The sequence below is a fragment of the Hemiscyllium ocellatum genome, chromosome 2 (assembly GCF_020745735.1).
Source record: "Hemiscyllium ocellatum isolate sHemOce1 chromosome 2, sHemOce1.pat.X.cur, whole genome shotgun sequence".
In the NCBI taxonomy this organism is placed as follows: domain Eukaryota; kingdom Metazoa; phylum Chordata; class Chondrichthyes; order Orectolobiformes; family Hemiscylliidae; genus Hemiscyllium; species Hemiscyllium ocellatum.
In genome coordinates, this window is record NC_083402.1 from 147,237,720 (window position 1) to 147,262,884 (window position 25,165).

A 25,165-nucleotide genomic window follows, 5' to 3' on the forward strand; every position below is an offset into this window, starting at 1 on the left:
GAGAGTGGGTTGGAGACTGTTAGAGTCGTGGAGATGTACAGCATGGAAATAGGCCCTTTGATCCAACTTGTCCATGCCAACCAAACATCCTAACCTTATGTAGTCCCATTTGCCAGCATTTGGCCCATATCCTTCTAAATGCTTCTTATTCATATCTCCATCCAGGTGCCTTTTAAATGTTGTAATTGTACGAAGCTCCACCACTTCCTCTGGCAGCTCATTCCATACACGCACCACCTGCTGGGTGAAAGAGTTACCCCTCAGGTTCCTTTTAAATCTTTCCCCTCTCACCTTAAACCTATGCCCTCCAGTTTTGGACTCTCATACCCTGGGGAAAAAAAAAGCCTTGTCTATTTACCCTATCCATGCCCCTCATGATTTTGTAAACCTCTATAAGTCACCCCTCAGCTTCTGATGCTCCAGGTAAAAAAAGCCCTAGCCTATTCAGCCTCTTTCCAGCTCAAACTCTCCAACCCTGGCCACACACCCTTGTTAATCTTTTCTGAAACCTTTCACATTTAACAAGATCTTTCCTATAGCAGGGAGACCAGAATTGCATGCAGTGTTCCAAAAGTTGTGGGTGATTGATGGGGAGCAGTTGGGGCTGAGTTAGGGGCAGGGAATGGCCATCCTCTAACTCCTGATACTAATTCCCTTGGTCATGGCTGATAGCAAAGAACCTACTTGAGAGGCTCTGACACAGCTTGCTGTATGACCTTCCTGGGGTGGAGTGTAGGGAGGGGGAAGGTGGTCGTGTGAGTATAGGCTCCCACTTAATCCCTGGGCCACCCCTGAATAGCAATGAGCTCAAGGATAATGCATATTTTTGACTCATTAATGAGCCTAATTAACAAACTGTTGCTGGTAGCTGGGAATTCCTCATCAACTCCCTTCCTCCTCTGGTTTAACCATGGATGTTTGCATTCACTGGGCACCTGGAAAAGCGCAGCAGGTCAGGCAGCATCCAAGGAGCAGGAGAATCGACGTTTTGGGCATGAGCCCTTCTTCAGGAATGAGGAAGGTGTGCCAAGCAGGCTAAGATAAAAGGTAGGGAGGAGGGACTTGGGGGAGAGGCGTTGGAAATGCATTGAGAGAGAAATGAGAGAGAAAGTGAAGAGTGGTTGAGCCAGTGTTGCCAGATTTCTCTCAACTCTTTTAGAGTGAAATAAGGTGAGCCTGAAAAAGCAATGCTTATTTAACCCTTTCTGTGAAATGGCATAATGAATGACATCAATGAAATATAGAGACGATAATTTCTAACATGAGGGAATGTTCATTACAAAACAAAAACGTTTAGATTAAATATATATTTTTCAATTTATTCATTTTGTAGGATGTGGGTGTCGCTGGCTAGACAACATTTATTACCCTTCCCTAGTTGCCCCTTGAGAAGCTGGAGGTGAGCTCTTGAACCAGTGCAGTCCAGCTGCTATGGATTGACCTACAATGTCGTTAGGGAGGGAATTCCAGAATTTACCTAGTGACAGTGAAGGAATGGTGATATATTTCCAAGTCATTTGAACATCAGATAAATAAGGAAATATTTGTTTTCATTACATCAATCTGAAAGTCGTTACAAATTAATCAACACACACATTTCAATCAATAGATACCAAATATTTTAATGAATTAATGATTAAACCTCATGTCTCTATATCTGAGCCAGGAGTCTAAGTTCAAATCTCATTTGCATCCATTTTGTTGTGTTCTTTATTGATTTCAAAATGTTGATTTTTTTTGTTGTTAAGGTTCCAGATATCAAGGCTCGCCAGAAGGTAGGTTCTTGGTTGTTCGAGAAATCGAAGCTTATGAGAGATAAATGTGAATATGAGATTCGAAAAACAGCCGAATTAGGGATGATCTGAATGGCGAATCAAGTTTGAGAAGCTGAATGACCTACTCCTGCTCCTAATTCATATATTTGCATGTTTGGAATTTGGGGCAGAAGGAAGTTACAGCCTCTTCAGTCTACCTCTTATTCAATAAGAATATGACTGCTCTGATTACTGCAAATTTACCCACCCCCCCCTTATCATCCTTCACACCTTAGCTGATTAAAAATCAACCTACATCTGCCTTGAAAAAAATTCAAAAATTATACTCCCAATGTTTTTTGAGTTCCAAAGATTCATCTCCATCTATAAGAAAGGTGTATGTTTAAACAGTGACCTCCAGTTTCAGATTCCCCTCTAAGAGGAAACATTCTTTCAATGTTGACCCCATCAAGACCCCTCAGTTGTTATCTATCTAAGCCCCCAGCATCTTTCCTCATAATCCAACCCACCAATTTCAGGTATTGGTCTTGCCTCTGAAATCTGTAGAGCAGGTTCCAAACTGCTTACAATACATTTACATCCTTCATTAGTGATGGTGACTAGATGTGGTGTCAGCAATGCCCTGTATCACTGATACGTAGCTTCCCTACTTTTGTGTTCCCTATCCCTCATAATAGGCAATAACATTCTATTAGTTTTCCTAATTCCTTGCCATATCTGCAAACTAATCTTTTTGTCATTCTTTGCAAGAAGACACCTCTGCCCCTCAGAGCTCTGTAACTCTCACCATTTCAATATTGTATTTTTTTATTATTTTTCCTGCCAAAATGAACAATTTTGCATTTTTCTACATTACGCTTCATTTGCTCGGTCTTTGCCTACTCACTTTATCTATCCTTTTGTAGCTTCCAATGGCGTCTTCACAATTTGCTTTCTTGTCTATCCTTGTGTGATGCCTCCAGTTCCTTCGTTCATTTCATTGATATTAGTTGTATAAAGGGCAGGCCCCAGGACTGATCCCTCTGGCACGTTATGTGATATGCCAAGCCAATCAGAAAATGGCGTACTTATGACTAGTTTCTGCTTCCTGTTAGCTAACCAATCTATCCATGTTACCTATCCATTTCCATACCATACAGCACTGTGGCTCAGTGGTTAGCACTGCTGCCTCACTACAGGGATCTGGGTTTGATTCCAGCATCAGGTAGCTGTCTGTGTGGAGTTTTCACATTCTCCTTGCATCTGTGTGGGTTTCCTGCAGGTGCTCTGGTTTCCTCCCACAGTCCAAAGATGTGCAGGTTAGGTGATTCGGCCATGCTAAATTGCATAATGTTCAGGATTGTAGGTTAGGCACATTAGTCAGGGCTAAATGTAGAATAATATGGTAAAGAAATGGGTCTGGATGGCTTACTCTTGGGCTGAATGGCCTGTCCCCACACTATAGGGATTCTAAGTTAAAAATTACACAACACCAGGTTATAGTCCAACAGGTTTAATTGGAAGCACTAGCTTTCGGAGCGCTGCTCCTTCATGAGGTGGTTGTGGAGGACACAATTGTAAGATGCAGAATTTATAGCAAAAGTTTACAGTGTGCTGTAACTGAAATTATACATTCATAAATACCTTGATTGTTTGTTAAGTCTCTCATCTGATCATGATAGTTTCACTTCTTTCATATGTAAATCACAAAACTTTTTTTAAAGTTACATTCTCAAGTTAACTTTAACAATTGATGTCAGCCCAGATAATGTGCTGCAAGTGTTTGCGCCCTGTGTGCTGTTGTCTGTGCCATAATGTTTAGACTGATTCTAATCTTAAAAAATGAATTAACAGAGTCTTACATGGATTCATGCAGTTTTTGAGCAAAGTACAATGTAACTCTGCAAGTATAAATGTGTATATGCGCATATGCGCATGTGTGCGTGTATAGGAGTGTGTGTGTGTGTGTGTGTGTGTGTGTGTGTGTGTGTGTGTGTGTGTATGTATAGTGCAATGGTGGTCACCTGTAGTGTGGCATGAACCCAAGGTCCCAGTTGAGGCCCTCCCTATGGGTATGGAACTTAGCTATCAGCCTCTGCTCGGCACTTTTCACTGCTGTCTGTCCTGAAGTTCGACTCGGTGGATGGTCACCCAAAGGTCCGAGGTCGAGTGTCCTGGACCGCTGAAGTGTTCTCCAATTGGGAGGGAACACTCCTATCTGTTGATTGTTGTGCAATGCCCATTCATCCATTGCCATAGCCTCTGCTCGGTCTCACCAATGTACCATGCCTCAAGGCATCCTTGCCTGCAGCGTTTGAGATAGACAACATTGGCTGAGTCACATGAGTACCTGCCACGTACATGGTGGTAACCTGGTGTTGTGTGATTTTTAACATTGTACACCCCAGTCCAATATTGGCATCTCCAAATTATAGGGATTCTAAGTTTTCATTTCCCAGAGTAACATTTAATATGGCATGTTATTAATTGCCTTCAATGAATCCAAGTACAGTGCATCAACATCAATTTCCTCAGTTCATACCTTAGTATCTTGTTGTATTAAAAGTGTAGACTACGCATTTTCTTGAGGGCTGGAATATCTCTGCACCATAATTGGCTCATAGTTCTGACTGTCCATGTATGGTAATGCAAAGTCATTAAATTCTCAAATGTAACAGCTATCAGGTTCTCTCAATCTTGCCTACCATGTCTAACAATTCTCCTGGCTTCTTTAACATTTCATATTACCATTGGCTCCAACAACACCCCCATTACCCCTTCTTCATCTGGTACATTTCTCCCTCTTCTAGGTTTTCACCCCATAGTTCAGCTAGTTTGTACAGTGTTCGCTGAACAATCACTAATCTGGAGACCCTGTCTGGGACCTATAGGTAGTTCCTCCTGAGTGGCCCAGCAACGAATGTGCATCTTCAGAGACCCCAACTGAAGGCCCCACCCTTAATCTGAGAGTTGTGTTATGGACCAGGCCAGACCCACTCAAACCATTTTAACAAGGTAGCACAGACCTTGACTTTTCCAATAATTTCAGGCAGATGGAAGGTGGATATCCCAGAGGTGATGCAGCTGATCAAACCATTTGGCTTCAAGTAAAACAGACTTTATTTATACACCACTGAATAAAGTACAAACAAGAGAAAACAGAATTTAGAATAACAATGATTGAAAACCCGACCAACATGATATCCCCCGCAAAGTAACAAAGGAGCAGTTCCGGTTTCCTGCAGCATCCCTCATAAACACACCCCTTGGCAAAAAAAAGGTAATTTCAAACACAGGTTGTTACAGGAGAGATGTCAGACAGAGACGGTCAGCCAGGGATATTTGCTGAAGCATGTAACCTCTTTTTACTCCAGTGGCTATTTCTTTTGGTTCTCAACAGTCTCTAACGACTAAAACTAAACTGAACTAGAAAAATCCCTGAACTAGGAGAAATGGCAATACCCATTTCAGTGTACAACTGTTATTTACGAAAAGCTTTCCCTACTAACGGGGCAGTATCTATTTGCCATTAGCAAAGTGGCCTCATCCCAGACAAATCAGAACCTCTGCCTTTTACAACCCCTTTTGAAAGGACAATATAACCTTGTTAAAGGAGCAGCATCATCACATTTGTGTACTGAGACCATTAGAAATATCTATTGCCCCTTGTCCCTCACAAGCCAGCCCTGGAGATAAGGGGGATCATTCAGAGAACCTAGGAGTGGTGCAGAATGAACTTACTTTGATAGCTACCTGCATATTTGGGAGACCTGCAGAAATTGATGCCTCAGTTCACAAATGACTGCTCATTGAGGAAGTGAAGTCCCTTCCCGATCAGGAATCTGGTTGGCTGATGCTGGGTGCTCTGAGTGCCACTGTGCAGTCTATATCTCCTTGTACAGTAGCAACATTTCAGTACCTTGGCTCTCTGGAGCCATACTGAACTGGACAAAATGCATTGCTACTCATTGGTGAGCTCACAAGTACACTTTGTGGGCTGCTGGTTGCGAGATGCCACACATGTCTTCAGTTGAGTTTTGAAAGGAGGTGGTGCCAAGGAAGTTGAATGAGGTTGTGAACTTCAGTGTCACAGGCTTAACGCTTTCTTCCAAGCTTTGCAGGGGCAGATCAGCCCATCGAAGGTGGCAGTTGTAAGGAACAGCTTCCCTCTTCATAAGGGAATGTGTCTTGCCCTGTCTTTCAATCATCTGTAGTCACCGATAAACATTTAATGAAGTCTCTCTTGCTACACCAGTCCATGATGCTGAAGATACTGGTTTCCCTCTTCATGGACTGCTTCCTCATTCACAATAGTAACTCTCTGAGCCTCATATCTCTGGCATTGGTCATTCCTTGTTTTCCTCAAAGCTAATACAGTCATTTGGTTAAGTTGCTCAAATGGAAGTACTGATGTGTGAAGAGATATTAGGAATGAAATGTTCATGTTCCACTTATGATCATGACATAATAACAAAGTCAATTTATCCTTTGGCTCCTTATCAGGCTGAGTCAAAAAGTGCGGTGCTGGAAAAGCACAGCAGCAGGTCTCGCAGCATCTGAGGAGCAGGAGAGTCGATGTTTCGGGCACGAACCCTTCATTTCTCATGTGCTGGGTGAATGTCTGGCTTGCAGCAAGGGGGAGGGGCACCCTTCATGACTCGGGACTGATTTTGTTTTCACTTCGGATGGTACCATGCTCAAGATACTTGTAGCCTTGAGCACAGCATTGCTGTGAAAGCAAGCAAAAATTGGCATAAGCTGGTTCTTGATGGTTTACATTATCCTCCAAGACACAACCTTGGAACCTGCTGCCAAAGGGTACTCAAGCTGTAGTACTTTTTAGTTTTGGTTTTGATTCCTTCAGTAGGTTGCTTTCTATTTTTGTATATTGCATAGCAGTGGTGCTTAATTTTTTCCCCATAAATTTTCCCCAACCACACGGGGTTTGTACAGACTCAGTAAAAGAGAAAAATGCCGTTGTGCAAAAAAATTACTCAGTGTCCCCACTACAAGGAGAAACACCCATGTGGCCAGTAAACCATCAATAAGCAAGGCATGATAATGGCAATGCCTATGTGACAGAAAGTGAAGGGTGAGGGTACGGACTAAATCAAAATGGAGTTGGAGGAGGAAAGAATTAAATGCTGAATCCAAGGCTAATTAGTTAACCTTTCTGCCCATTGCCAACTGAGGCCCTTAAATGGTCAATGAAAGGTAAAGTTGCCACGGTCTTCCCAAACCATTGGGCTGCTCTCTCATTAGAGACAGAGAGAAAGAGACAGAGAGGGAGAGACAGAGACAGAGACAGAGGCAGAGAGAGAGACAAGTGATGGTGGTGTAACCTGAGAGTCATCATGTCTCAGATGAGGGGCAAGGTTCAGAAGGAGATCCCTTCATGTAACCCGGGCCAATGTGGAATTTAATCTCCGCTGTTAGCATCACTCAGCAAGACAAACCAGCCATCCAGCCAACTGAGCTAACCAGCCAATTGAGGAACACTTCAGGTCCTCAGCCTGTTGCTGGGATTTTACCCAGCTGTTAGCAGATCTGTCAACTTGTGGTGTTCCCAATAGGTGCTTCACTTAAGGCAGAAAATCATCTTTGGACTAGGGTAAGGGAGTTTGCCTTGATTAAACTAATTAAAGGTAATCAGAGACTGAGGGACTAGACACAGGCGTAGATTGCCTGCTGGAGCCATACTCCCATCTTTGTTTCTGACTCACTTTAATCACTTCCTTTAAATAGCCCCTTCACATCCAACATCATTTCCCCTTGTCCCCAGTGCAAGGAAGATCTCCTACCCACCCTGATCACATACCTTTGTTCTGGGTCCTTTGCCAACCTATAACCACCAGCAGCCACTGATTCCTTTGTGCCACTGCTGACCCCCAGAACCTCCAGCTTCTGATTGGCTGGCAGCTCTTGCTGGGTCTCCAGGGTCTGGATTCTAGGGGAAGAAGTGCCAATAACCATGTGACTTTGTGATTGACATGTTTGTCAGGAGGCCTTCCCTGGAAGAGGTAACATGGGGTCACACTGGGTATCAGTCAGAGGTGCCTGAGGAAGGAGCTGGCTCTGGATCTGTTGGACCATAACCCAGTGTCGTGTGATTTTTGACTTTTCAGAGAGCAAAACCTCTAATGTCTCAATCTCTATTTTTGTGATTTGAATTAAAACTCAATTGAAGCTTTGTTTTTTATGGCAAAACTAAATTTTGCGCATAGCTATTCCATGGAGTTAGTTCAAGTTTAGCTAAGTATATTTTGTTTTCTATTTGCCTGTCATAGAGGCAGATAATTGCCATTGGATTCCATTCAACACAATAGCAACCAACTATCATGAATTTACTGTGACACATAACCAAGAACGAGCACTTTCCTGTTGTTTTTTTACCGAAACAGATTAAGATCTGTAACATATATAACGATTATACAATGTGAAGTGTATTTCAAATGCAAAGCACAAAGAGGTAGATTGAAAGCAGAGTTAGGTACAAATTACTTTTATCAGCAAATCTCAAAAACAAAATAACATTTTCCCCCATTTCAAACTGCTGCAGCCTGCTCTAGGGGTAATTTCTGACCTTATACAACGTTAGCAAAATAGTATATTGTTCGAAAAAAAAAATAGCAGTGGTTAAGATGTCAGTTCAATTAAATCAAATGTGACAAGACCAAGAGCTAAGGGCAGGAACTGGAGTCGTCTTTACAGGGACTGACGCATTCAAATTGGACTTAATCCTACCTCTTGTTCCCAGTGGCTTTGTGCTGCCCTTTGGAAGGTACATGGAACGCCTTTAAAAGTTAAAGGAATCGAGGTTTTTTTCAATGCCACAAAAGCACTGGAAAATTTCAATTAATTAGCATGCCATAGGCTAATGAATGAATAAAACCGAAAAGAGAAATGCCTTTGAGTTGGAGAGGAATGAAAGCAGACAGGAGCAGTCCAGGTTTCAAGTATTTGTGGCAGTTTGTATAATTTTCCCAAGGTTTCCCTCCTATAAATATGCTGAAAATGTGTTGCTGGAAAAATGCAGCAGGTCAGGCAGCATCCAAGGAGAGCAGGAGAATCGACGTTTCGGGCATGAGCCCTTCTTCAGGATTCTCCTGCTCCTTGGATGCTGCCTGACCTGCTGTGCTTTTCCAGCAACACATTTTCAGCTCTGATCTCCAGTATCTGCAGTCCTCACTTTCTCCTCCTATAAGTATGGCAATGGACAAATGAATGATTTCATTTTGTCCTTGATGAAAGAATTGTACAGTTTTTTTTTAATAAATACATTTCAGAATATCATTGTTATATAACAGAACAAAGCAGTTATAAATACATAGACAGACTACAATATTTATTCTCTTGCTCCTGAACACATTTGATAAAGATTATTTAGAAATTGCCAATGTTTGTAAATGTTTTCCAGAATATGTGTTGCACAATTGCATGACTTGATGTAAACACTGAAAGGCAAATGGGAGTTCCCTTCATTAATTCACTGGCGATGTTTTTGTTTCTCTCTCAGCAAATGGTTTGTTTCTGGTTGGCACCTTGTGAACTGCCACCTTGTTAACCAGAGGAGCTTTGTTTAAGGAGAGTGAAGTGAACTTCTGTCTGACAGATTCCATGGGCTCAACATTAGTGTCACATTGTGTTCTTGTAGATTTCTAAAAGGCACTTCTTTCACTAAGTAGTAAAAGTCTGGTGTGAGTAAGTGGGTGGGGATTTCCTATTTTGAGATATTTGACAAGCCGATACTTAAGAGATTGGTTGGCACGTGATATTGAGGGAACTGTAGCCATCTAAATAGAGAAGTTGTTATGTCTCGATGCATGCGCATAATATACTTTTCAGGGACATGCTTATGATGTCATCACCATTTAATGGCATGTAACATCTATTATGGACCAGGCCAGACGCCCTCAAAATAACTTAAGAAGGTAGCCCAGACTCTATCTTTTTTAGTTGTTTGAGACAGATGTAAGGTAGGTATCCCAGGTGTGATGCAGCTGGTCAAACCATTTGGCTTCAAGTTAAACACTACCAAATGAAACACAAACAAAAGAAAAGAGAATTTAGAATTTTGACTTTATAAAGCTCTGGTTAGGCCCCATTTGGAGTACTGTGTCCAGTTTTGGTCCCCACACCTCAGGAAGGACATACTGGCACTGGAGCGCGTCCAGCGGAGATTCACATGGATGATCCCTGGAATGGTAGGTCTAACGTACAAGGAATGGCTGAGGATCCTGGGATTGTATTCATTGGAGTTTAGAAGATTAAGGGGAGATATAATAGAAACTTACAAGATAATACATGGCTTAGAAAGAGTGGACGCTAGGAAATTGTTTCCATTAGGTGAGGAGACTAGGACTAGTGGACACAGACTTAGAATTAGAGGGGGTAAATTCAGAACAGAAATGCAGAGACATTTCTTCAGCCAGAGAGTGGTGGGCCTATGGAATTCATTGCCGTAGAGCCCAGCGGAGGCCGGGACGCTAAATGTCTTCAAGGCAGAGATTGAGAAATTCTTGATGTCACAAGGAATTAAGGGCTACGAGGACAATGCTGGAAAGTGGAGTTGAAATGTCCATCAGCCATGATTGAATGGCGGAGTGGACGCGATGGGCCGAATGGCCTTACTTCCACTCCTATGTCTTATGGTCTTAACAACAATTTGAAACCCCAAATGACTCAATCGCAACTCAATGATGCTGTTCCAATTTCTTGCAACATCCCCAGAAACACATCCCTTGGCAAAAAGGTTAATTCAGACTCAGGTTCTTACAGGAGAGATGTTAGAGAGAGAGAGAGAGAGCGGATCAACCAGGGATCATGTGCTGAAGCCCCTTCTATTGCAGCTGTTCATCTAGGTCACCAGCTAAAATTAAACCAAGCTGGAAATATTCCTGAGCTGGGACCACTGGCCACTCCCTTTTCCTTATACAACTGTTTAAAAAAAACCCTAAAAGCCATTTCCCTGATTGTTGCCTTGAGCAGTAACTATTGGACATTATCAAAGACGCTAATCCCCAGACAAATTGGATCCCCTGCCTTTTACAACCCCTCTTGAAAAATACCAAGGACAACATAACTTTTTAAAGGAGCAACATCATCACACGTTTTAATAAAACTCTCAGACCCCATCTTACCTCATCCTGTTCTCCTATAGCATGGCATGCTAACAGAAATGTACGACAACACATCAGAATCGACAAGCCTGAGCCCAAGCACTACTAACACCTTCCATCCCGACCTGAAATTCACCTGGACTGTCCCAGACTCCTTCCTCCCCTTCCTAGACCTTTCCATCTCTATCTCGGGCGACCGACTCAACACAGACATCTACTATAAACCGACTGACTCCCACAGCTACCTGGACTACACCTCTTCCCACCCTGCCCCCTGCAAAAACTCCATCCCATATTCCCAATTCCTTCATCTCCGCCGCATCTGCTCCCAGGAGGACCAGTTCCAACACCGCACAGCCCAGATGGCCTCCTTCTTCAAGGACCGCAGATTCCCCCCAGACGTGATCGACGATGCCCTCCACCGCATCTCCTCCACTTCCCGCTCCTCCACCCTTGAGCCGCGCTCCTCCAACCGCCACCAAGACAGAACCCCACTGGTTCTCACCTACCACCCCACCAACCTCCGCATACAACGTATCATCCGCTGTCATTTCCGCCACCACCAAACGGACCCCACCACCAAGGATATATTTCCCTCCCCTCCCCTATCAGCGTTCCGCAAGGACCACTCCCTTCGTGACTCCCTCGTCAGATCCACACCCCCCACCAACCCAACCTCCACCCCCGGCACCTTCCCCTGCAACCGCAGGAAATGTAAAACTTGCGCCCACACCTCCACACTCACTTCCCTCCAAGGCCCCAAGGGATCCTTCCATATCCGCCACAAGTTCACCTGTACCTCCACACACATCATCTATTGCATCCGCTGCACCCGATGTGGCCTCCTCTATATTGGGGAGACAGGCCGCTTACTTGCGGAACGCTTCAGAGAACACCTCTGGGCTGCCCGGACCAACCAACCCAACCACCCCGTGGCTCAACACTTCAACTCTCCCTCCCACTCCACCGAGGACATGCAGGTCCTTGGACTCCTCCACCGACAGAACATAACAACACGACGGCTGGAGGAGGAGCGCCTCATCTTCCGCCTGGGAACCCTCCAACCACAAGGTATGAATTCAGATTTCTCCAGTTTCCTCATTTCCCCTCCCCCCACCTTGTCTCAGTCGGTTCCCTCAACTCAGCACCGCCCTCCTAACCTGCAATCTCCTTACTGACCTCTCCGCCCCCACCCCACTCCGGCCTATCACCCTCACCTTGACCTCCTTCCACCTATCCCACCTCCATCGTGCCCCCTCCCCCTAGTCCCTCCTCCCTACCTTTTATCTTAGCCTGCTTGGCTACTCTCTCTCATTCCTGATGAAGGGCTTATGCTCGAAACGTCGAATTCCCTATTCCTGAGATGCTGCCTGGCCTGCTGTGCTTTGACCAGCAACATATTTTCAGCTGTGATCTCCAGCATCTGCAGACCTCATTTTTTACCCCAAGCACAAATGCATGTGATTATTGTGTACAAATGTAAATATCAGGAGCAGAGTAAAACCTCTTTGAATTGTTCAGTACTGCATGACCTATGACTCATATTTATGTTATAGGAGCTAACAATAGTCTCACAGGGTGATAATTGCAGGTCATCAATATATCTCGACACATCATGTCAGAAGCCGTGATGATAATAGACACTGCTGACAGGAACAGACTCTTCCCTTTGACCAATGACCGGGGGCACCGACTAAAGGTTAAAGGGAAGGAGGTTTAGATGGGATGTGGGGAAAAGCATTTTCACCCAGAGGGTGGTAGGGAACTTACTGCCTGTAAGGGGGTAGATGCAGAAACCCTCAGCACATTTAAGAAGGATTTAGCTGGGCACTTGTGATACAACAGTACACAAGGCTATAGGCCAAATGCTGGGAAATGGGATTAGAATAGTTAGGGTGGTTGTTTTTGACTAACATAGACATGACAGGCCAAAGAACCATTTTCTGCATGTAGATCTCTATGACACCATTAATCTATGACTGTGTAATTCAAATACAAATGGTAGAACTGGAACATAAGGTTGAATCTTACAGAGGTCTGGATTACGTAGACTATTGCAACAAATATGATAGAATAGTTGAGAAATCTGTTTGGGAACAACTCATGGAGACAGTAAAGGCTGCAGATGCTGGAAGCCAGAGTCAATAGATGTGAAGCTGGAAAAGCACAGCAGGTCAGACAGGCCACTCGGCCCAAAACATTGGCTTTCCTGCTCCTCGGATGCTGTCTGACCTGCTGTGCTTTTCCGGCTTCATATCTATTATCTCTGGGAACAACTTATCACACCTTTCAATTAAGTTCTGGCACTTAGTGAGTGTCTCACTAGGCAGCAAGGAGTTGCCTTTTACTCGGGATTATTGCTTGCTTCTGTATATCTTGCCTCAGTTGCATGCAGCTTCCTAACTACCTCCTGCTATGAGCAAATGGGGCACATGGAATTCTTCACAGGAAAGTCACAGCATGTACCCGGCAACTTCAGCTTGCTGCGTGCTTCCTGGGGCACCATGTTGGGCACCACTGTCTATGGGAACCAGCTGCACACAACCCACAACTATTGGATATTGGCATCTAAAATCTGCCAGCCTTTAACAACCCTCATGGCCTATCTCAGGTTGCAATGATGGCCATCATTGTCATGCTGCAGCAAGGTGACCTTGCACTCGGAGGCACATACCCAGACCATGGACTGAACCAGGCCTCATCTCCAGGTTTGCCCTTTTAGCACTCGCTCACTTTGACCTTAACTGGATTCATGCAGCATCCCTGCTTTTCCTTGTCCTTTTACGTTTTTCCCCTTGGACAGGGACAAGGGCTCACAGTACCACAGTACTGCTGGGCTGTTTAGTACAGACACAAAAAGAAGGAAGCTTATCATGGCTGTCAGCTGTCCTCAATCAATCCAGTCAAGGGTGTTAGCCTTCAGTGAGGAGGTGTCAGACAAAGAGTCAAGAGCAATCTCCTATCCCAGTCCATGGGATTGGACAGAGTCTGTCAGCTGCTCAGGGTGGGCAGGGTCAGGATGTTCCTCCCCTCAGGACTGAGGAGCCAAATACTGAGCGGCCACCACCTGGCTTGATTCTTTGTGCCCTTACCACCTGGAGTGAGAGAAAGGCAGCTATCAAGGGAGGTGAAAATGGGTGGCCATGCTGCTATGTTTGGGATCAGATGCGGAGGTGTCCCCCTCGACAGGACAGAGCAACTGCAGATGCCGGCCAGTGAGGGAGGGCAGATGTTGCAGTCAATAGTGAGAGAGGCAGAGTGGCAGTTTTGGTGGAAGGTGGGTACAGTGGCAGGGACAGTGTGGTTACGAGGTATCAGAAAGAAGATGGCAGCATTTATCTGATGGATTGGAGAAGATCAGTGATTTTCTGACATTGCTGTGTGCTCCTCGTGATGCTTGAGACTGTGCTGACCCAGGTTTCACAGTCTATTTTTTGGACCCCACAGCCACCTCTGCATCACCACCAGGGCCTCCAGATCTTTACTCCCAAAGCTATGCACCAACTTTTCTTTCCCTTCCATGCCCAAGGTAAATGTCAGGGACTGATGGAGCTTGCCTCAGTGTACAATGGCCCTTCACCAATGACACAGCACCAGATTCCAGTCCATTTTGGGATAATCAAGCAGTGGCAAGTTGTCCTGGGTACAATGAGTGGTAGACTGAGGCTAGAAATGGACAATAAGGGCATCATAGAGACATTGTAGGTCATCAATGAGAGAAATTTGGAATAGTAGTATGAGAAAACTCAACAAAACAGATGTAACTAAAAACACATAAGATTTAACCCTTAGTCTTTATACACTACAAATATTTGTTGACAGAAGAACATGCCAATATGCGTCTCCAGCTGACTGCACAATGCTTCTGGGTGCTTTAATAAATTGCCATAACCAGTGAGGAGGGGTTTTTACTCCCCTCTGTTTGGACTTTCACTTGGTCAGTCACAATGACTGTTTCTTCAGCCTGTAGTGATCCCACTTCAATTAGACTGACTTAACCAGACCATAATAAGAAGAGACAATTCCAAGGCTTTCTTGAGCGAAGGAGAATTTTTAAAAATTTAATCCTCCCCTATTGAAATGTAACAATGAACAGACAGAGAAAGGGAAAGAAGGTGATGGAAGTGAGATGTGTCTAATGTAGCTGGGAAGGTAAAAGCAGTGACTGATGTTTTTAGAATCCAGAGTCCCAACATCTGAGCTGTTGGCCTGCTTCTTCAGGAATACTAAATCTTTAGATGTCCTGGAGTTCTCTTTGTGAATTGTTGTGATTGTTCCAAGTTGCTATTGGTCAGCTCCTTTCTGAACTAGAGAGAGAAAGGCAGAGAGAGAGAGAGATAGGAAAAGGGAAAGAAGAGCTTTCAGTATCCCTGATCTTATCAGTCTATGTTTCTTTGTCAGTCTGTCCTGATGCTCACAGTAATATGGTTTGTTTGGATCTAAGCTTGGAATACACATTTTATTTTTCGAACAGAATACTCAGCTCGTAACCTTTCACCTCCAAAGGGTAAAGTCATTATGTAAGTGGGAGTAAACAGTAGATGTGAGTGTCTGAAATCACCCTGAGTTTTGGTACTACTTAATTAAAAAGAGTAATTCTCAAGCAACACCTTTCATATATTCATTGTGAGTTGCCAGGGCTTGTCAACTGATCATAGTCATTTTAATCAAAAGGCCCTTTTTAGAAATATTTACCAATATTAAAGTCAAATGATGACAGTTTAATATTGATCAATCATTTTTACTATACTTGTAAAAATACACAAATAAGATGTTAGTTACCTGACTACAATTAAACACTGAATTAATATGCAATTAGCGCAAACCCGGATAGTGGCAGTGGTGGGCCGATAGTCAGGGCCGAAGCCTTGTGAGCGATGGAGAAGCTGGGCGTGTCCAATGGAGGTCAACAGCAGCATTCGACAGTGACAGCGGTTGGCGAACACAAGCAGGCCTTAGCCCAGCACAGAGGAGGATGAGCCCTCTTGGGGGAAACCCAGCTTGCAGGCCCATGGCTTCAGAAAGGACAGGAATATTTAACTTTTCAACTTCTTATTTCTACCTTATGCTGAGAAGACTGTAGTGCTGAACTTCTAACTTATTTCTTTATTTTTCTACTTCTGTAACCAATATTTAGTATCCAGTTATTTTGTACCTAAGATGGTGCCGTGTGTGGTGACATTGTAATGTTTTCACTGGACCCCTGTACTTGAGTATACATGACAATAAAACCTAAATCTAAATCTAAATCAACAGAAAATAATGACCAGCAAGTAAAAATAGGGATATCGGATCTTTCAGAATGGAAATTTATAGTGAATGTTGGTCTACTTGCTTCCATGTTGAACCTGCTGTCAGTTATACATAAACAATTAAAATTTAAGAATACAATAACAACATTGACGTTTTACATGGGGCAAGTATGCAAATTTGTTTTACATCTGTGAGCGTACAGGGAAGCTAAAACATGAAATAATATTTTGAAAGTTAATCTTTGCCAGTGAATTTGATTTTAAAAATGTGTTGCTGGAAAAGCACAGCAGGTCAGGCAGCATCAAAGGAGCAGGAGATTCGACATTTTGGGCATAAGCCCTTCTTCAGGAATGAAGAGGGTGTGCCAAGCAGGCTAAGGTAAAAGGTAGGGAGGAGGGACTTGGGGGAGGGGCGTTGGAAATACGATAGGTGGAAGGAGGTTAAGGTGAGGGTGATAGGCCGGAGTGGGGTGGGGGAGAAGAGGTCAGGAAGAAGATTGCAGGTACTGTGTCTGAGGGTTGGGACTGAGAAAAGGTGGGGGAGAGGGGAAATGAGAAAGCTGGAGAAATCTGCATTCATCCCTTGTGGTTGGAGGGTTCCTAGGCGGAAGATGAGGTGCTCTTCCTCTAGCCGTCGTGTTGCCATGGTCCGACATTGGAGGAGGCCAAGGACCTGCATGTCCTCAGTGGAGTGGGAGGGGGAGTTAAAGTGTTGAGCCACGGGGCGGTTGGGTTGGTTGGTGCAGGTGTCCCAGAGGTGTTCTCTGAAACGTTCCGCAAGTAGGCGGCCTGTCTCCCCAATGTAGAGGAGGCCACATCGGGTGCAGCGGAAACAGTAAGTGATGTGTGTGGGGGGTGCAGGTGAATTTCTGAAGGATATGGAAGGGTCCCTTGGGGCTTGGAGGGAAGTAAGGGGGGAGGTGTGGGCACAAGTTTTGCATTTCTTGAGGTTGCAGGGGAAGGTGCCGAGTGTGGAGGCTGGGTTGGTGGGGGGTATGGATCTGACAAGGGAGCTATAGAGGGAGTGGTCTTTTCGGAACACTGGTAGGGGTGGGGAGGGAAATATATCCTCGCTGGTGGGTCTGTTTGGAGGTGGCGGAAATGAAGAAGGATGATACGATGTATCTGGAGGTTGGTGGGGTGGTAGGTGAGGGCTAGTGGGGTTCTGTCTTGGTGGCGATTGGAGGGGCAGGGTTCAAGGACGAAGGAGCGGGAAGTGGAGGAGATGCGGTGGAGAGCATCGTCAACCACGTCTGAGGGGAAATTGCGGTCTTTGAAGAAGGAGGCCATTTGGGTTGTTCGGTATTGGAATTGCAGGGCGGCGAAGGCGAAGGAATTGGTGGAATTGGTCCTCCTGGGAGCAGATGGGATCCTTCGTCATTTCCGCCACCTCCAAACAGAATCTCTGCATCGCTGTCAGCCTTAGATTAGAGGTAGTTCCCCGGGTAGAGGAAATGTCCCACATTGGGGAGGACTTCTCCATTGATCTTATTGGAGCAATGGACTAGAATTTGCTCTGGGATCAACTGATAAGGGGCTTGTCACTTCTAGTAACTTTTAAGTGAAGTTATTTTAAAGTAAATATAGAGAAAGGAAATGCATGTACATATTGAAGTTTTAGATGGAACACAAGAATAAATGGAACTGGTGCTAATTTGGAGGCCATCAATATTTGCAACTTCTGTAAATAAAGCCTTTAAAAAAAGGCTTGCTTTGTACCAAAGCGTAAAGCAAGGAACTAATCTTAAACATTTGTCTAAAATTTTAAGCCGCAATTGGAACATTTAGCAAACATTTGAGCATCTGATAATGTGAATGATCTAAGAACAATGGAAATGATGTTTTACAGGTTCAGTAGTTTGTAACTTGGATTATAGTCACCGAAAAGGCTTAAGACTTTAGGATTTTCTGAGGATTTTCAATGAAGACATGACAGATGCAATCAAATTTAATGAATGGTTAGGTGGTACAAGTAGAGACCTGCTAGAAAAAGAATAACAAAGGCACAAGTTTAAAATAATCACAGAAGAATGTAAGCATAAGTCAGAAATACAATGAGACTGGTTAGAATGTGGATTCCTGGGCAAAAAGCAATCCCTTTGGCATTTTCTGAAACTTATAATGGGGTCTCATAACAGGTCTCAAATGATACTGCAAGATGTAAAGGGAGAGGATCCCCAGCAAAGCTCGGGAACTTCCATTCTGCAAGTTGATTTTTAACCCTTCCAGAATGCACATTTGAAGATCTGTTGTAAATTAGACAGCATTCTAATGGAGTAAAAAGTGAGGTCTGCAGATACTGGAGATCAGAGCTGAAAATGTGCTGCTGGTTAAAGCACAGCAGGTTAGGCAGCATCCAAGGAACAGGAAATTCGACGTTTCGGGCCAGAGCTCTGGCCCGAAACGTTGAATTTCCTGTTCCTTGGATGCTGCCTAACCTGCTGTGCTTTAACCAGCAGCACATTTTCAGCATTCTAATGGATCCAATCTCCGACTGATGTTCTGTCCCCATTTCCCCAGGCAGAAATCAGACCGTGTCCCAAATCAGCAAAATTGCAGCCTGCGATTTTCCAAACAAATCAGAGCCACAGTGGCACTATCAAAGTCTGAATCTTCTCGATGAGATTTTCTTTGACTATTTTGAAATAATTTCTTGTTAGCTGAACTGCTGTTCAGACCTGAATAAAATTACCTTTAATATTAGGTTAGAAGCTGCATGGGTCTGTGGATGATACAGCTGTGGGCGATGGGATGGAATGAAATCCAACATCTGTCTAGGTGGCTAAAATGAATCAATAAGGGCGATCATTTTGAGTTATATCTTTATTTGAGAGCATGCTTGCGAACAGTAATGCGGATATGTTTTGTGAACTTTGAAGCACTATTTGTGTAAGTGTTATCTGACTCAATCATCAAGGATCACTGCTTGGATAAGGGGAAAAAAAATCATCCCAACTGGAAACATTCTCTGTTATACTTATTTTTATTTAATGAGCCATAAAACTTTTAAACGAACCATGAAAGTAATAGTTAAGCTCATTAACGGAGCGTGAAACTCACTGAAAGTACATCAGCAATTTATATGGAGCTAGTGGCTGTCTCTATTCATGCTGCCAGAATTGGAAGAGCTCGTAACTTTATGTTTAACTTGTTGGAGAAGTACTATTCCACTAAACATCAGTTGTATGAAAAAGCCACTTGGTAATGTAATATTCTCCATCAATGTCTATCTGTTCCTCTAAAATAATAAATGTCTTTACTGTAATTAAATGATACAGCTCCTTATCCACCTGGTGTGATTTTCAAAGCAGTAATCAAACAACAATAGAACCATAGAATATATGCCATACTCAACTGTCAACAAAGTCCCACCCTAAAGCATTAGAGCAATTAATCACTTAGAAGAGAAGAGAATGAAAGAAATGGGGAAAATTGTACACTTAATTTTCTCAGCCCTTTTATCAACAGCAAGTCAGGCAGGAAAATATGCCAAGATCATACAATCATCGAGTCATAGAGATGTACAGCATGGAAACAGACCCTTTGGTCCAATCCATCCATGCTGACTAGATACCTGATATAAATCTAGTTCCATTTGCCACTATTTGGCCTATATCCCTCTAAACCCTTCCTATTCATATACCCATCCTGATGCCTTTTAAATGCTGTAGTTGTACCCGACTCCACCACATCCTCTGGCAGCTCATTCCATACACGCACCACCCGCTGTGTGAAAAAGTTGCCCTTTAGGTTGCTTTTATATCGTTCCCTCTCACCTAAACATATGCCCTCTAGCTCTGGACTCTCCCACCCCAGGAAAAAGACCATGTCTAATTACCCTATCCATGCCCCTCATGATTTTATAATCCTCTGTAAGTCACCCCTCAGCTTCTGACGCTCCAGGGAAAACAGCCCCAGCCTGTTCAGCCTCTCCCTATAGCTCAAATCCTCCAACCCTGGCAACATCCTTATAAGTCTTTTCTGAACCCTTTCAAGTTTCACAACTTCCTTCCGATAGGAGGGAGACCAGAATTGCACACAATATTCCAACAGTGGCCTAACCGATGCCCTGTACAGCTGCAGAAAGGTTAGTTTCTCAATGTCAACAAAAGAAATCTAATTGCACACAAGAGGTTTGAATGAAGAAATGAGAATCTCACTGGTGGTGAGAGCCTGTATGGACACATTTCCATCTCACTTGTAACTAATCTCACCTCATTTTTATGCAGTTTCCCATTCTCCCATGCGCCAAGAGAAATGAGACAGCAAAAGCTCGCAACATGAAAGTGAGAGCAGGCTATCTGAAGCTCCCAGCTTGGTCCAGAACTCCAGCTTGAGCAACCTTCTCCAATATCGAAAGGTATTCCCTTGGACAGGAACCACCTGCACTCACCACTGCCACCTCTAATACAGAGGAGTGGACATGCACCAGCCTCACCACATCCTCAAAGCACATCTCTGACTCACTTATAATACAGCTCTCCATTTCACTAATTCATTCTGTCAGTGTACAAATATGTTACCTTGCAATGCTGCTGTTGGATCACTTTGCACAAAGAGACATGCACCCATCTCAGGGTTTGAACAATGAGCACCTCAGGGGTCATTACTTGCTCCTTTAATATTCACTTATTTTACCTATTTAGCTGTTGTCAGCATCCCTGCCTTGCCTTGCCTTCTCTTTTTGCTCTTTGCTGCACCAGGGAACTGGACAGTCACTGGATTGGGGTTGGGCATTGTCCTTGACATATTGTGATGACTGAACATATCTCTTGACTGAAGACTGCTCCCCTTAGACGTTGAAACGTAGGTATTTAGTTGAAACATTTTCTTGCTTGTCAGTGCAGCCACTGAAACCAGGTGACTTCTCAAGGTTGTAAGAAATGATCACTTAAGGGGATGGCATTTTTCTATATGGCACTATACTGTGTCAGTGTCACACCTATAGCATATGTCTGCAGCTTCTGTGGTAAACAGACTAAAGTGTTTCAACCAATTAGCCATGTCTCAGAATCTAATGGGAGTAGCCTTCAGTCAAGACTATAGGAACAGTTTTCAGTCAGCACAGTATGTCAAAGGTATTGTCCAATCTCAGTCCAGTGGCTTTGAACCATCACATGGTTACTTGGATGTCCATTGTTAGAGGATTCAAATTATTATAGTGCAGGGAGTTGTCCATTGTCAGACTGGGGTCGAGAGAGAAGTCAGTCAGGGAACTGTCCATAAATCAGTTCAGGCTTTGTTCCCACATCTGTCTGAGCTCTTTTCCAAGTCAGTTGGTCAATACGATGGATCTATCCACTGAAACTCAAGGGGGCTTGTCAATGCTCAGTGTTGTGGTAGGGTCACTATGGAATTAGTTATGGGGATTGGAGGCAGTACGCTGGAACACAGAGAGAACCTGTCCACCAGGGTCGTAAGGTTCTTGTCAACATACCCAGGTGTGAACGTGTTGGCTCTGTTGGCCATCTGTTGGGCAAGGTTTCTGACACCGCAATGGTGAAGGGCAGCTCCTGGTCAATAGTATTGACCTTGTGCAGGGCTGGAGTTTAAATGAAATACTGGTGGCAGGAATCCCAGAAGGTGCTGGCAGTGGTGAGTATTACTGCTTCTGGAAAATACAGGGAGGAGCAAGGACAATGCCATGGAGGCAAGGTGCATACATAATGATGTGAGCAGTGTAAAATTGTTTGAGAAACCCACACGAGCTCATAGAGAGAAATTCTCCATATAACTCCCCAACATTAACAGTTAATGTTTGGTCAAATTCAGCCCCAAGAGACATTTTATTCCTTTGTTTGGTAGTGCCTTACTGTTTACCGTGACTTCATGAAGGAAGTGAGTGATTTGATTGTGTGGTTTCATGTATTTGCTGATTTGGATTTGGAAACTTTGCCAATTCGTGCTGGCTCATGATTGGTGTCTTTTACTGTTGGTCTATAGAATTCCTGATTCTCAAAAGTTAATAAAACAGCAGTTAATGAGGAACCCAGTTGCATGTGTGATGGAGATTTTACATGTAGGGCCTTTTAGCATAAACTTTGTTTTGTTTTCTTTTCTGAAGAAACACTATAGAGAAAGAGGCATATATAGGGGCAACATTAGTCAAGTGTTAATGGACTACTTCACTGCCAGAGCTAGTGCCTTTTGAATGTGATCTTAGACTGAGTTCCAGTCTGCCTACTCAGGGGGTAGATAAAAATCAGTGGCATGATTTAAAGGAGCACAGATGGGTTATTATATTATTCTTGCCAGCATTTGTCCTTCAACTAACATTAGGGTGAATTCGAAATCAGAAGGCTTGTTTGTGGGTAAATGCAAGTCACCAGAAAGTATCCCAGAAATACTGTCCATTCACTTTAAATTCCATAACATTGTAGGGTCAGTATTTGACAGTACCAGAGAAAGACTGCAGGGATTGAAATGCATGATTAATCTGTACTAGTTGCTGCTGATGCAGGCATCACGCCAACTTTATGTTGCCTGCTAATTGAAATGATAACAGCATGTAGTTCAGGACTAAATGCTTCTGTTGCGTGAGTGCACATCTCAGCAGGAGGCCCCAATAGAGGTGAGGCTAACATGCACAACTTCAAGCCAGCCTGGTTCAGGAGATGCATCAAGTGTTGGGATGACTAGGGAAGGCTTTGTGGGCAGGAAGGACATTGAAGACAGACATCGTGTACCAAGGTTTGCTGTCATAGCAGTGAAAGTTTTCGGACAACAGGCAAACAAAAAGAGAGAGGTTTTCTATTGATAGGTCGCTGGGAGGCTTTTCAGATGGGAATGGCAGCATCAAAGGCATTTCAAGTAAAGACCCCAAAGACCTTGATGTATTGCTGTACAAGATTCAATGACTTTACACAAACAAGTGAGGTCAAAGAATCTTGAACTGTTGGAGATATTATTTTTACACAAACTGCTCCAGACATCGGTACCACTCAGTTTGCTGCATCATCTTTGCCCATGTATCAACAATATCGATCCAGTACAACTCATACATGACATTCAGACATTCTCCTTATCCAAATGCAGAGCTTTTACAAACCTCACAGCCACCTCTCAAAGCTTGTACACGCTGCCACCTATTCAACCATGATAGTCACGTCAGTCAATGGCACTGCACAACACTCACTTATAAACATTTCTCTCTCTTTATAGAATTAGGTGCCATATAATTAAAGCTGATGGGTGGACACTGGGCAAGTGTGCCCTGCAGCCAAGATAGGAAAAAGGTATGGCAAAAATGCCAGCTTTCTTAGTGGGAGCGAGGTCACATGAGTTCTGCCGTAGAAGATTCAGTTGAGCTCTTGGAGAGGGCAGGGTATAGGCGAAACTTGTTGGGTATTTTCACAGAAATATTTGCTGTAGTAGCAGCCCTGCAAGGAAACTTGTGCCTATTTTTGTTTTTTTGGATTGTCTTTTCTCTTTCTCTCCAATGCCTTTATTGTGGTGTTGCAGTCATGTAAAATTAATACCTTCTGAGTTAGTGTTGCTGTATGGGGTATTTGGACTCATACTGAAGCAGGATATATCCTTAATAATCATGACTGCTCCATTAATTCACAAGATTTAAAAGGTAGCAGGAAAATGTTAGCAGACAATTATTTTTTAAATACCCCTGACACACTTCTATACAAAAAAAGACATTGCCCTAATCACACCTTCTGCAGACTGTTAAGAGTGTAGCTAAAGCGTGGCATATTTGTCTCTCGCACAGTCACAATACCTCAAGTAATCTATAGCATGTGAGACAATTCAAGATATGACAACACAATATTTAAGAATAAAACTATACAATATGGGGTAGCACAGTGGCTCAGTGGTTAGCACTGCTGCCTCACAGCACCAGGGTCCCAGGTTTGGTTCCAGCCTTGGGTGATTGTCTATGTGGAGTTTGCACATTCTCCCCGTGTCTGCATGGGTTTCCTCTGGGTGCTCTGGTTTCTTCCCACAGTCCAAAGATGCGCAGGTCAGGTGAATTGGCCATGCTAAATTGCCCATAATGTTAGGTGCATTAGTAAGAGGGAAATGGGTCTGAGTGGGTTACTCTTTGGAGGGTCGGGTTGGGTTGGGCTGAAGGGCCTGTTTCCACACTGTAGAGAATCTAATCAAAAATTATTTTATCAAATTGTCACAGTATTCATTACAATAACCTGCATTGCATTTTGAACCATCTGCAGATTTAATCTAAGGACACCGCATTTATTTGCAAGGAATTTGATCACTATGCCTTCAGTGTTGCTGGGTCAAAATCTTAGAACTCCCTCCCAAATGAAACTGTGGGTCCATCTGTACCAAAAAGACTGCAGCTGTTCAGCACCTTCTCAAAAGCATTGAGAAATTGACAATAAATATTGCAACAACTGAGAGAAAGTGAGGACTGCAGATGCTTGAGTGTCAAAGTCTAAAAGTGTGGTGCTGGAAAAGCACAGCAGGTCAGGCAGCATCCAAGGAATAGGAGAACCGATGTTTTGGGCATAAGCCCTTCATCAGGAATGTAATAAATATCATAACAGCCAGCAATGTCTCACATTGCATGAATTAATTTAAAAAGTTACCTCAGGTGTCCTTAGGGTTTCCTGGTACTACCCAACTCTGTCTTCCAACTCCTCCCAATGCCAATCTCCATCAGCCTTGCTAAGTCTGTCCATAAGAAGTGACCCTGACCCTAACCCACTTCCTTTGGTCTGACAACCTTGCTTATGACCAACACTCACCTTCCCTATTCTGCTCCAATCACAGACTGCTCTGTCCTGTCAACAGCAAGCATGATTGGATGAAAGCTCCTTCCATATATTGTCCCTTCTACTAACAGGGCTGATGTTTTTCTGGTCACCCCAATGATGACATTTTCACAGCCATTTTGGGGATATTAGGAGTAGATTTGTCCACCGCTGCTGTGTAAATTGAACATTGGAGTGCACAAACATTTTTGAAGGTGAAGAGATAAGTTAAAAAGTTGGTTCGAAAAAGAAGCAGATGGAATCCCTGACTTTATTCATACAAAAGCTGAGAAATTACACAACCTTTATTAAAA

At 43.6% G+C, this 25,165-nt stretch overlaps 1 protein-coding gene across 1 annotated transcript in view; it reads left to right on the forward strand.

The window, feature by feature from the left end:
• The window catches only part of glis3 (GLIS family zinc finger 3), a 558,527-nt gene that overhangs the window by 101,107 nt on the left and 432,255 nt on the right, over positions 1 to 25,165 (forward strand). Inside the window, exon 2 of the mRNA XM_060846791.1 lies at positions 19,404 to 19,420. Coding sequence (XP_060702774.1) covers positions 19,404 to 19,420 — 17 coding nt within the window. The remainder of the gene's footprint in view (positions 1 to 19,403; positions 19,421 to 25,165) is intronic.